The sequence below is a fragment of the Phoenix dactylifera genome, chromosome 8, assembly GCF_051530095.1.
Source record: "Phoenix dactylifera cultivar Ajwa chromosome 8, Ajwa_hap1_PhDact_Kaust_v1.1, whole genome shotgun sequence".
Lineage (NCBI taxonomy): Eukaryota > Viridiplantae > Streptophyta > Magnoliopsida > Arecales > Arecaceae > Phoenix > Phoenix dactylifera.
Window position 1 is genome coordinate 26,738,221 of NC_143197.1, and position 12,990 is coordinate 26,751,210.

General features: G+C 36.4%; 1 protein-coding gene across 2 annotated transcripts; it reads left to right on the forward strand.

The window, feature by feature from the left end:
- Positions 1 to 102: 102 nt before the first annotated feature.
- LOC103709072 (mitochondrial import receptor subunit TOM40-1-like) lies at positions 103 to 10,559 on the forward strand. Of its 2 annotated transcripts, none has more exons than XR_015968276.2 (11): positions 103 to 525; positions 2,065 to 2,146; positions 2,232 to 2,331; positions 2,459 to 2,554; positions 2,639 to 2,689; positions 4,867 to 4,932; positions 6,151 to 6,252; positions 8,574 to 8,642; positions 8,728 to 8,811; positions 9,566 to 9,679; positions 9,905 to 10,000. XR_015968276.2 is itself a non-coding variant. In XM_008794254.6 (11 exons), the coding sequence occupies exons 1-11, from the start codon at positions 360 to 362 to the stop codon at positions 10,276 to 10,278; spliced, it is 969 nt and encodes a 322-aa protein (XP_008792476.3). In that variant the 5' UTR covers positions 103 to 359; the 3' UTR covers positions 10,279 to 10,559. The 2 variants fall into 2 exon arrangements, 1 of the variants encoding a protein (XP_008792476.3); XM_008794254.6 differs by lacking the exon at positions 9,566 to 9,679 and adding an exon at positions 10,222 to 10,559.
- Positions 10,560 to 12,990: the final 2,431 nt, after the last annotated feature.

The window sequence follows — 12,990 nt, forward strand, 5'->3', positions numbered from 1 at the left end:
TCGCCATCCACAAAACTCGGCAACTTAGCTGCCGATCTTGATCATTGTGAACTCAATTTGGGCACGCATATGAATAACAAGGTCGGCAAAATCTTCTATTTTATGGTACATCGAACGGTCAAAAAAAAAAATAAAAGTCTTCCTTTCTTTCTTGTACCCCAAAAAAATTGGAGTGAAAAAACCCTCAAAAAACCCTTGTCTTCGCAGCGGCTGGACTCACTCCCGAAATAACACCACCAAGCTCTCCACTTCCCCTTCTACTCCCTTCTCCCCCTCCACCGTCGCCCAAGCGCTGAGAGAAACCCTCGTTCCTCTCGCCGTCCTCTCTTCTCAATCGGGGCGCATTCGTTCCCCGAGGGATGGGATCGTCCGTCAGCCACGCCGCCGCCCCTCCGCCGCCGCCGCCGCCGGCCGGCCTGGCGGTGGCTCTTCCGCCGAAGGCGGAAGAGAAGAGCGAGAAGAAGGTCGACTATCTGAACCTTCCCTGCCCAGTTCCCTTCGAGGAAATCCAACGGGAAGCTTTGAGTGAGTTCTCGGTTTCTGATGGTTTCTCCACAACATATTTTCTGTACTATTTTTATTTATATTCTTGATTCTTTTCTTTTCTGAAGGTTAGGTTTTCTGTGAATTTCATGACTATTTGTGTCATATTTGCACAATTTTTTTACTAGAAATTTGTTGAATTTTATAGATTAGATTGATAATACACGCGTGTTCAGTGGAGGCCTTTGAGTTTCCGGTAGCTCGATTCTTGATCAGGAAAATGACAATTTATTCTTTTTAGCTAGAGTTACAGCTTTGTAGTTAAATTTAATATTGATCAAGTTCAGTTATGTTTGACTGTAAAAAAAATTAATTTTTTAAGAAAAAGTTGAAAAGGATCATAAATGTCGGCATTATTCTTAACTATATAGTACCGGCTTTACGATTTTTTTTTCCTGTCCCTTGTTGCAAATGGTTCCCTACTTACTTTTTTCATCTGCAAGCCTATCTGAATCTATCCCCACAACATTCATTCGGATTTGTATAAGTTCTCTTTTTCTCTCTTCTCATCCTTAACAAAAATTCTGACCTCTCTTCGTAGTACCTTTCATGTCCGAGTGGTACATGCTAATGCCAATTTAGTTAGTTCTTCTTTAAATTAGCCTATATTAGCTGCAGATTTTCTTCCTTCAAATCTTGTGCTCCACGCTTCTCTACTGCCTGCCTTAAAGTTTTCTTATTTGATGATTTTGCTTTTAGGTAGATGCCAAAGTAAATGAGGAATAAAAGCCTCTAAAATGTTCATGTGGTTTTAATCCGGCTAAGAACTTGTTAATTTTAGATGAAATATTTAAAAGCTATGTGATTTTGTGGTTAGATATGTGTACATTGATTTAAATGGCCAATTGATGAAAACAATGCTTATCTGCAAGTATGATTTGTCAATGGGAAAAACTGAAAATATGGTAAAATCTTCTCTGAAGGGGCCTGGAAATCATAAACTGCGTTTGTAGAGTTGTGACCTTTATGAAAGGGTCCCACAATATAGAAAGAAGAAATTCCTCTCATTTATTTCAATCTCTACTAGATTCTTCTCTCTAATCAATGGTGCATACAAATGTTACAGAACCATCTCTAATCTTGATGTATGTGAACTATTTTCCAAATCTGGGATCGGAAATAGGACACTTATTTTTCCAAAATTTTAAGGACTCCTAGAATTTAAATGCAAATGATTAATCAAAAGCATGTTATGTTGCTAGAGGCAAGAAGTTGTAACGTGTGTCAGTATAGTACTCTATCGAGCCCCCTATACCGTACCAATATGCTATCAGGTTGGTGTAGTGTGCCCTGTACAGGTCGGCATAGAAAGCCTTGGTGCCAGCTATCTCTATACAAAAGATTATATATATTAACATGCTGTAGCTAAAAAAACCCATGCTGCTCCAAAATTGTATATAAAAAACTATGGTGTATCAAACAATCAAACGTAGATCTGTCATTACAAAGTAATGGCAATCAAGGTGTCAGTGGGACATTATTCAGTTCTATTTAAACTTTCTTTTGTAATTCGTCCTGCAGTGTCTTTGAAACCGGAGCTCTTTGAAGGATTGCGATTTGATTTCACAAAGGGACTCAATCAGAAATTTTCACTCAGTCACAGGTGGCTCTTGTTCAATTTGTGTTGGTTGGTTTGATATGCTGCTGGTGTTAATTTTAAGATCTTTCACTTGACAACCATCTATCAGTGTGTATATGGGATCCACAGAAGTTCCTTCTCCATCTTCAGGCACTATCAAAGTCCCTACGGCACACTATGAGTTTGGTGCTAACTTTCTGGATCCAAAGGTTGATATCAGTCCCTATTTTCAACTTCCTTTATTTAGCAATAGCATTAGCCTTTTGGAGGCTACCTTTTCTATGGAATACATCTGATACATTTAAAGTATGTGAACACTTATTGATATTTCTACAGTTGATGCTTATTGGGAGGGTATTGACTGATGGAAGGTTGAATGCACGAGTCAAATGTGATTTAACTGATAATTTAACGTTGAAAATTAATGCCCAGGTATCATACTCTTCCTGATGGTTTAGTGATGTTTGGCGTACTCTTAACTGTTATGTTAGTGACTCCTGCTGCATTTTTCTACAGCTCACGAATGAGCCACATTTCTCTCAAGGCATGTTTAACTTTGATTACAAGGTTAGCCTTCCTTAAATGGTCTCTTATTTGGTGGTCATACAATTCATTGTGAGTTTATGTAATAGAAGATTCATTACTCCCTCGTACGGCTCTTATCTTATTTCTGTAATTTGATTATCTTCATGCCTGGTTGGTGATGGTAACTTCTTTTGGCTGTTGATAATTAAAACAAGCTAAAATTATTTTATTTAGAAAGTCTACTACCTAAGGCACTGCTACAAGGGAAGGATACAATAATTGTGATATGTCTGTAACTATGAGATGCTAGGCCTTTATCGAGAAGCTTGTGACTTCCATTGGTCTCTGTTTGATCAACGATCCATTTATTGTATGATGCTAAATTTTCTTTCCACATTTTTTCCCAACATATTTACCAGTTGGATGTTTTTTAACTCAAAACATATCTAGGACTAGTAGTGATTACCACATGAATGGATCAAATTGCCAGGCTGCTTTCTCTGATACTTGAGATCTTTAATGATTCATAAAGTTACCATAATAACCGTATGTCACTACCTGATTGGTTTCTTCTGACTTCATTGATGGCTTCTGCCTAACCATAGGCATCACTTGGTAGAAGAATGCCACCAAACTCTCTCTCTCTCTCTCTCTCTCTCTTTCTCTCTCTCTCTCTCTTTGTGCATATACACAAGCACACATTGTAGAAGCAAATTTCTGCTTTCATATTTATACTCTGTGTTCTTTCTAGTACTTGAGGGATGTTTCTATTAGATTAGTACAATCACCGTGGTATATATTAATACAACAAAAACCTCTGAATTCTATCCATCTAGCTCTACTTCTCTCATGCATGTTTCCACCTATCTCTCCAATGTTTGTATAATAATTGATACTTCAGACTTATAGTATTTATGCTACCCAAAGCATATAACAATCCATCTTGAAAGAACATTCAACAATAAGATATACACGTAACGTTTTTGAGTTCCTTTTCTCGTATTGGCTAGTAATGTTTATGCATTCCATCTGCTTTATATGTTGTTTAATAAAACCTACATTTATAATCTTTTTATTTTCTGAGTCATTGGAGAAAGTGTTTATATTATTTTTGATGGGTAAGCCTTGGGTATATTCTTGGATATGCATTACATAGGTTTTGTTCAAGTCTATTACGACCTTGAGTAGTTGTGTTTTGCCTGACTTTCTTAGGGCATAAATGCTTCATACTCCAAAGCTTCTCCTGGTATTTTCTGGGTTCTCCAAGTTTTCTGACTAAGCTGAAGCAAACACAGTCAACACATTGTTCTTAAAACTCAAAATTGCTTTCATGATGTATCACTGTGGTGTCTAGTCATGGAAATTTAATGCTTCTTCTTATTTAACAGTTCTGCTGCAGCATCGAAATTTGTGTAATGTCAATATCTTTAGCGACATGAGCGACTACCCTTGTTAGACCTCCAATCAAGGTTCGCCGTACCGGTACCGAACCCCGTACCGGTGCCGCACTAGTATAGGCGTACCGAGTGTCGGTACGGTACCGTACGCTCGGTACCGACCGTACCGACATTGGTGTACCGATACCGGTACCCATCGGTACGGGTACGGTACGCTCGGTACCGACCGGTACAGCGAACCTTGCCTCCAATAATGTTGACCAAGAAAGCTACAAACATATCCCTTTGCAAAAGAAATGATATGTTACCATTGTAAATGTTAGTGTGACTCAGCTCTTGGAGCTAAACTTATAGTAAATGATATGGCTCTTGTTCTTGCAACTAAAGAAACATCTCCTTGGGATATGTTGTCTTGATTGTGACCTAGTTAACCTGCCTTTTCCCTCTATATTTATTCTGTTGATAAGTAAATATTTTAATTTTTTTAATCCATGTATGCACTTGTGAAAGCCCTTGATTGCATTATGTCAGGTTATTGGTTTGATTGCTTCCTATTGCCTAGGCTGTCTGCTCATAAATATGCTGACTGCGTTCTTCATTATCCTTTGGCTTTACCGAATGCAACATGAAGTTTCTTATTTATTCTGAAAACTAGTCAGACTGTAAAATGATTGTAAGTGCAACATGAGGTTCCTTATTTATTCTGGAAATTAGTAACTGTAAAATATTTGCAAGTTTGTGAAAGACACCTGACTTTATCTATTTTAATTTTAAGTTTGGTGCATTTCAATTGTCTTTGTAGTTTATTGACTCTTTGTACAGGGCAAAGATTTCAGGGCTCAGTATCAAATGGGGAATAATGCCTTTTATGGGGCCAATTATATCCAGGTAATTAATCTACTTTACCATACAGCGTATTTTCCAATTATGGGGATGCAACAAGATTGAATTTGGTATGATTAGAAGAAAATCTTTGGCGAATTCCTTAAACTCTACCTTAGAACGAAAACTAAGTGCCTATTCAGTGACATATATATGCTACTAAGAAAATATTTTCAAAAGCAGTATCTTTGTATGAGCTTGTTGTCTTAGCTAGAAATTAATATTTCAATCCTGATTAATGGGATGATTAGGGAGTTGTTCGTGGAAAAAAATTCATGTTTATTAGGAAGCTTGCATGAGGAGTTTAAATGCAGGAAAATGACTCCATACATGGATGGAAGGGATGAATCTAGGGGCCACATTTGTGGGAAGATCAGGACATATCAGCATTCTATTGGATAACATATGAGTGTCCTATATGTGAAGCTCGAACTTCATCATAGTAACATTTTTTTCCCCATAGCTAAAATCAAATTTTATGTTTTCCCAATTGATCTTTATGAAGAACAGAACCTAGGGTAAGATTGAGCTTCAAAATTCTTGAAAAAAGCAGAAAAAATACCAAATATTTCAGAGATTACATGACTTGGAATATTTATCTGATATATTGTAAGCAAAAACTTGGGACTCTCTTTTATGTCAAATTTTGAATTATGTATACAAGCTGAAAGGATGAACAATGTTTTAACATTCAATTATTCATACCTCGATTGCATAATGAAGTTGTGTCATTTAGATCATTTCTGCCAATATTCCGTTGCCATTTAAATAATTAAATTTGTCCTGTATAACAGTAAATAACTAAAATGGAGAGTTGGCCCTGGTTGGTGTATGATAGTGGAGACCGGCTAAACCACATCTCAGATGGACCTTACAACTTGTGAGCGAAATATTTTTTGGTAGCTCAGGGTAAAGTATAATAGTGATTGTGGACCCCATGTACCATGTCGAAAGTCACAGTTGGATCAATAATGCTATTAATTCAAATTATTGTCAAGGACAGATCAATTATTGTATATGAAATTCAGGAACGTTATAGCTTCTGGTCATTTCGATGTTTCCTTTTCTTTTTCATGGTTCTGAAGGCTCTGTTGCAGCAAACACATGATGTAGATTGAATAGTTTGATTTTTTGTTTTTCTTTATCTACTAATACCTTTTCTCCCTCTTTTATATTTTTGTATTGATTTATCCTTCTATTTAACCATTTTTTCCCTATCTGCAGAGTGTCACACCACATTTATCTTTGGGAAGTGAAGTTTTTTGGCTTGGTCATCAGAGGAAGTCTGGCATAGGTTTTGCTGCTCGATACAACACAGACAAGATGGTATTCTTTCTAATTATCTTGTTTGTTTCTCTTGTTTTCTGGGTGGTTTCCTTGTTCAGTAATGTTATTAGTTTAGCTTATATGTTCTTCCAGCATAGTCTTTTCTAACAACAATTAAAACAGCAGCTAGTGTAAAGAAATAGTAAAGAAGGATGAAAGAGCGTGACTTCGTAATGGTAAATCTAGCCTGATGCAGAAAAACTTTATGTACTCAGAAAAGGTAATAGAACTGTATTTTTGGATCATCTCCTAGTTGTGATAGATTGCTCTTAGCGACTTACCCCAATATGACGTAACAGCCCTTCAATATTCCCTCGTCAGGATACTTCAATCAGCTGAGGTAGTAGCAGCTAACCGGTAACATGACCTGACAAACAGAAATATTTACAAAAGGCCTATTCAGGTAGCGATCCAAAGTCCTTATTTTAAACAGAATAACAAAGGTCTACAATGACTCCCCACCCTTAGTTCTATAGCATCCACAATAATAATTTCTCTGAGCGCATTCCCAAGATTTCCACTAACAAGGCCCTTCAATCTATGTGTATTGCAAACTGCCTGGAGTGATATATTGGCATCACCAATTTTAAACCAGCAAACATTACCTAAGGACAGTCTGGTAACTCCAATGTTATAAAATTAACCCTCCTTTTTCCATGGTTGTAGCATCTACTAGTCACAACCATATTCTGGAAGGCCGGGAAGAAGGGAGGGGGTAGAGAGAGAGTTATAGAGCAATAAAAATAGTGAGTGCCTATGTTTATTTCTTTGAGTTTTAAAATCCTTTTCCTTCTTTTTACCTAGTCATGTGAGGATCATCCTATGCAAGTCTACCCTCTTCTTTAGTAAAAAGTAAAAACACTCTCTTGAGTCTCTGCAGATAACTAAAGTAAGAATTCACACAAACAACAAACTAAAGTCAATGCAACAATTTTATGACATATGGTCTTTTGGTTTATACTTATTGTTTTTAGATATTCGATCTCATGGCTATACAGAACTAGCTTTTTTATATGCTTCCTCTTAAGTTCATCTCATTCAACCATGTTCTAGCCAATAAATTATCTCAGAAAGTAAATTTAATCTATGTTAAGACTTGCTATTTGAAAAATCAGTTTTAATATCAAGTATTACAGTTATGGCAGTGACACTTGGATCGCCTGAAATTTTCTGATATATGAGCTTTTGAGTTAAACTGTATGGCTTTAGATACTTGATCTCTGCGGGAATCATCTAGCGACTGAGGATATACCCTTCTATTCTCTACAGAACTAGCACTATTTAGAAAGTTAATGTGTAGTTTGTAAAGATCATTTGATATGTGGGCGCACTGCCCAAGCTTGAGATCTTAAAAAGACTACAACGTATCAACAATGATTTTGTTGAGATGTGCATATGGAATATTAAGTGATAGACATATACCTTGGAGGCTTATGCGATAATGAATAACTTTCTAGAACAACAATAAGACCGGTAATATTGTATAACTCAGAGTACCAGACAATAAAGAAAGTACATGAAAACAAATTTAGTATGGCACAATTGAGAATATTAAGATAGATATGTGGTAAAACTTGGATAGATTAAGGAATGAATATATTAGAGGAGCTGTAGTAGTTGCATAAATTAAGGACAAAGTGATGGAAAATTGGTTGAGATAGTATGGATATGTACAACAAAAGATGTGAGGAGAATCATGTAAAGAAAGGTACTTTAGCGAGTGTTGAAATTCTAAGAAAAGAAGAAGAAGGACTAAGTTAATATGGATCAGGATTGTGAGAAAGGGTTTGGAGAAATTTGGAATAACATCATAAGTAACCTTAGATGGGAATACTTGGTGAATGAGATTCATAAAACTGACCTCAAATAGTTGGAAAAAGGCTAGATGATTGTGACTCCTCTCTCTCTCTCTCACACACACACATGTATGCGTGATGGCTTTCATGCTCCTGAGGCAACCAGCTTAGTGGTGCCATATGCTAGAATGTGTGCACTGCGATCTCATTGTCTGTTGCTGTAAGTGCTCATCTGTGGCCAAGAAGTTGGAACATTTAAAAGATAAAAGCTGAATTTTATCTATCTTGAGATGTAGATGATAACACAGTTACAATCCATATATTAAATTATTTAATTGTTATTCGCTTATTTTTAAGGATTTTTACCCCAGTTTGTTACTACTACTGGTGATATTTTTTACCTCTCTAATATGTTCCACTGTCATCTGTGAGACAGGTTTCTATTTTTCAGAAAGTGATAAATATGACTGTTCATAAAGAGATTGCCTGCTGGTAACTTGGTAGGTACTAATTCAATTTATGCAGGTTGCAACAGCTCAAGCTGCAAGCACAGGAATAGTTGCACTGTGCTATGTTCAGAAAGTTTCAGAGAAGGTGACACTTTAACAATATTGGAGGATATCCACCTATCTTTGTCATTTTATATGATATATGTCATATCTCTATGCTCTGCCTTCAGGTCTCCCTTGCCTCTGATTTCATGTACAATCACATGACAAGAGATGTAACTTCAAGCTTTGGTTATGATTATATCCTTAGGCAGGTAATTTCTTTCTGGCTGAGTTTCCTTTATGTGACCTTTTGTTTTCAGTCCTGATCTTGGTTACTGGGTTAGAAATATTGCATGGTCCATGGACATCGTACACTTTTATTATAGCATGTAGAAAGTGTTTCTATAACCTTGTGGAAATATGTTGGATGAAATATATGGGAGGGAGACCCGGTTTACCTTGCAATTAATATACAATCCTCTTTATGATGTTATCCTTATCTACCATGTAAATTTTGTGTCATTGGATAAATCCTCTCCTCATTTCTATAAGTTGCTATTTTATGTACATCTGTAAAATTCAGTTTGATGTCCTTGGAGAATTATTAATGATCCATTGTTCTTACATTTAAAAAATTTATTACGAAATGATTTTTTTGCACCACAAAATTCTTGAAGTTGTATGTATGCAAATAGAGTTAGAAGACAATTTTTATGTATACAAATAGAGTTAGAAGACAATTTTTCCAGTATGACCCGAGCTCAAATCCTACCACCGCACTACAAGGGCCATATATTGAAAATTTACACATTGAACCTTAGCTTACCAATATTAGATTGTCTTTTCTTCTTAGAGGCTGTTTCTTCATCAATTGATCAAAAGATGAGCAAGACGCCAACTATGAGATAATGGATTGAATGAATCAAAATTATAGTACATTGGTCCATGTGTGTTTGAGATGGGTCAACTGATTAATGGTTTGGTTTGAAGTTTAGATGATCAGCATTTATTATTAATTGTAAGCAGGTGTTTCTGGAACAGAGTGGTTAGGAGATCTCAAAGCTTGTATAGAAAGAGTGGGTCTTTTGTGCCTCAAGATGCATTATACTGATTCTTTTAAATTCAAGATGTTGTTAAAAGGTAGGTGACCTCCTATATGTTATGTTTGCTGCGAATATCATGTAGATTTGAGCTAACGAAATCATGAAAACGTTGCTGCAGTTATGCTGCATGTCTGTGGCAATAAATTACTTTTTTCTTTTTATAAATTGAGGGGAAAAAGCTAGAATTTTGAACTCTCTTTACCAAATAGTATACCTGAGTTATGTTCTAATTGCTCTATTAATTACGGGTGAACTGTTGCAGTGTCGTTTAAGGGGAAAACTCGATTCCAATGGATGTGTGGCTGCTTTCCTTGAAGAGCGATTAAATATGGGTGTCAATTTTATTCTTTCTGCAGAGGTTAGCATGACATAGATACATGATGTCTTCCTATAGCTTCACCGTCATTGTTTTCATATTGCATTCTTGAGCTTCACATTTCAATATAATTGGATGAGCTTGAAGTAGATCATTTTCTTCAACTTGAAAATGAACTCTGTGAACAAATTATGCCACGTATAGTATGTCTTTGACATTTATTGTGTTGAGTTTTGAATTCATTGGGATGGAATTTTGTGCAGATCGATCATCGGAAGAAAGACTACAAATTTGGCTTTGGAATGACAGTTGGAGAGTAAACTTCCCCATTACCTTTTCTTATAGAAGATGGGGTTACTTGTTTGCCTACTCTGGTTTCACTATCTGGGACTTCATTGGTTGCCCGGGCCCACAGGTCTGAACTCAGCTGGTTAAGATCTAGGTGGCATCCATGTCAAAATTGGAGGTCTAATGAGAAAAGAGAACCTTTATATTTTCTCGAGTTCACATTATTTGTATGCTTTTGGCGGCCATTTGACAATGTGGCATTTGAAGGCCATGATTTGGGTTTCAAGAAAGTAAAGTTACAAATTTATGCTCATTGAGGAAATTGTTCGTGAATATCTTGAAATAATGTTTTACAGGAGCACTGGAGGTTTGTTGCACAGCTTTAGAAATTTCTCCCATGATCGTTTTGGTGCATTTTTAACTGCAGATCAGGTATTACCATCTTGCTGCTTTCAAAGTAAGGGGCTTTTTGAATTCAAACTTTTGCTTTAACCAATCCAGTAGGCAAAAGGAACACAAAACTCGGGTTTCTCTGTTTCAACAAGTGATTTTAGATCCGAACTTTTCTTTTTAAAGATTTTAGATGCATAGCGAAGACTAGGTCTGCAAGTCATATTATATTTGGTTTTAAAATATGTACTTCTACTATTTACTTTGCCGACCATAAATCATTAGACTTAGGAATGTACCGAACAAGTATGGTCGAGCACTATTTATGAACTATTAACTTGTGCTTATGGAAAGGATTGATATTACCATTTACCAGCATTCGGATGTTAAAGAATTCGGCCTACGTAGTTCCTATAAACCAGGACCAAATGTTGCTCATGAAGTATTTGTTTAAAATTCTAGTCATTGCGAGCTTTGTGCATCACACCAGTAGTAGTGCTCCTGCAACCATTTGAAATTCCAGAAGGATGCCTCGGCACGAGTCAGATTCGGTGACCTTTGAAGAAATCATGCAAAAGGATTATTGGGACTAGCTAGGTCTTTAAGGGCCTTCTTGCATTGGTTAGCAAAGCAGAGTAGCATCTGAAAGCGATGTCACCAGGAGTAATTTAAATGTATGATAAAAATACTATTGATTAAGGTCCTGTACAAACAAATCTGAAAGCTCTCTCGTATTGCAAATAAGAGATTAGAGTATCACATTATGGTGGTCCCACATGTTAGAATGATGTTCCCTTCGGTGGAAGGGAGGGGTCTCATGAGATTCTAGGCCTGGTATGGAATACTGGAAATATGACTCTTAGCAACTGGTCTCCAATTGACATGGATTGATGTGCTTGCCAGTTGCTAATGAGGCGAAAAAAGAGGACTGATGCGTATCAAATCAATTGACAGTTTAGGGGCAATGTTAACTGCACATCAAGCACAGAGATGCATGAATTACATAGTGCAATGCTGAGTGCCATGTTCATCTGATGTCCTTTGTTTACTGCATCACCAAATAAAGTTATCAAACTGGTATGATGCGCGCCCAGACATCGCGCTACGTTGGAATGAAATAAATGGCCCATATTCCAATCCTCTTCACCTTTCACCGTTCTTCTTTTCTCCAATCTCTTGTCTTAATTTCCATTTTACAAGCTCCTAAGACTAATGGCTCCAATTAGGTTGGACAATATCTATCCCATCCTATCCTATCCTATGTCAACTTCTAGTACTTAAGAATCTATAGTTGCAAAGCTGAACAAGTAGCAGGCTATACCCACTAGTCTAATTTTGTCATTCCATGTTTTAAGTTCTAGCGGGTTGGGAGGAGTCCCAGTTGTTTTGTTTAGTTCTATGAGAAAATCGGATGAGGACGAGACAGGACACTAGACCCATCCATGTGGAAAAAGAAGAAGAGAAGGAAGGGAGAAGAAAACAAAGAAATGAAAAAGGAAGAAGGAAAAAAAAAGATGAAAAAGGAAAGAAAGAAAGAAAGGAAAGGTAAAGAAAAAGAAAAAAATGGAAAAAAAAGAAAAAAAAGAAAAGAATCAAGAAGAAGATAAGGAAAGAAAGAATGAAAGAAGGAAGAAGAAAGAAAGAAATGAAGAAAAAAAAGGAAAGAAAAAAGAAAAAGAAAGAAAGAAATGAAGGAAAATAAAGGAAGAAATAAATGAAGGAAAGAATAAAGAAAAAAAGAAGAGAAAAATAAAAAAATAGAAACAAAGGAAAGAAGAACGGGAGAGAGTGAAGGGCACAAGAAAATCGGATATTCTTATTGTATGGGATTTAAAACCTTGCTATTAACCCTAGCTAGCCCATTTAAACTTAAATAATACCTCTTTATCAAAAAAATAAAACAACAGCTGAAAATAAACAAGGCCACCTCTCAATCCCCTAGCTCCATTCTAACTATGTTGATGATCCACCAATCACCAATGATCGCAATTATGATCTCATGCATCATAGGCAATAATGTTGGTGCCTACACCAACGGGCATGGGTCATCTATCAGTGACTTAAATTGGTCCCATATGATGTTCCATCCAGTCATTTAATTTCTAAACTATCTTTTGGCATCAAGCTACTAGAAAAATTGATTGAGAGAGAGAAATATTAAGATGCCTTGCTTATCTCAAATTTTCTTTGCCAATGTGACATGATTTTGTCAATTCCTTACAAATTACATCAAATACTTTTGTTGCGCCAATCCTCCGTCCTCTAGAACCATGTTGTTATGACATGTTGTGAAGATATACGCGGGATGCGTAATGATATTTCTCACAATTTAGTAATATGGCACGGTGGACGTT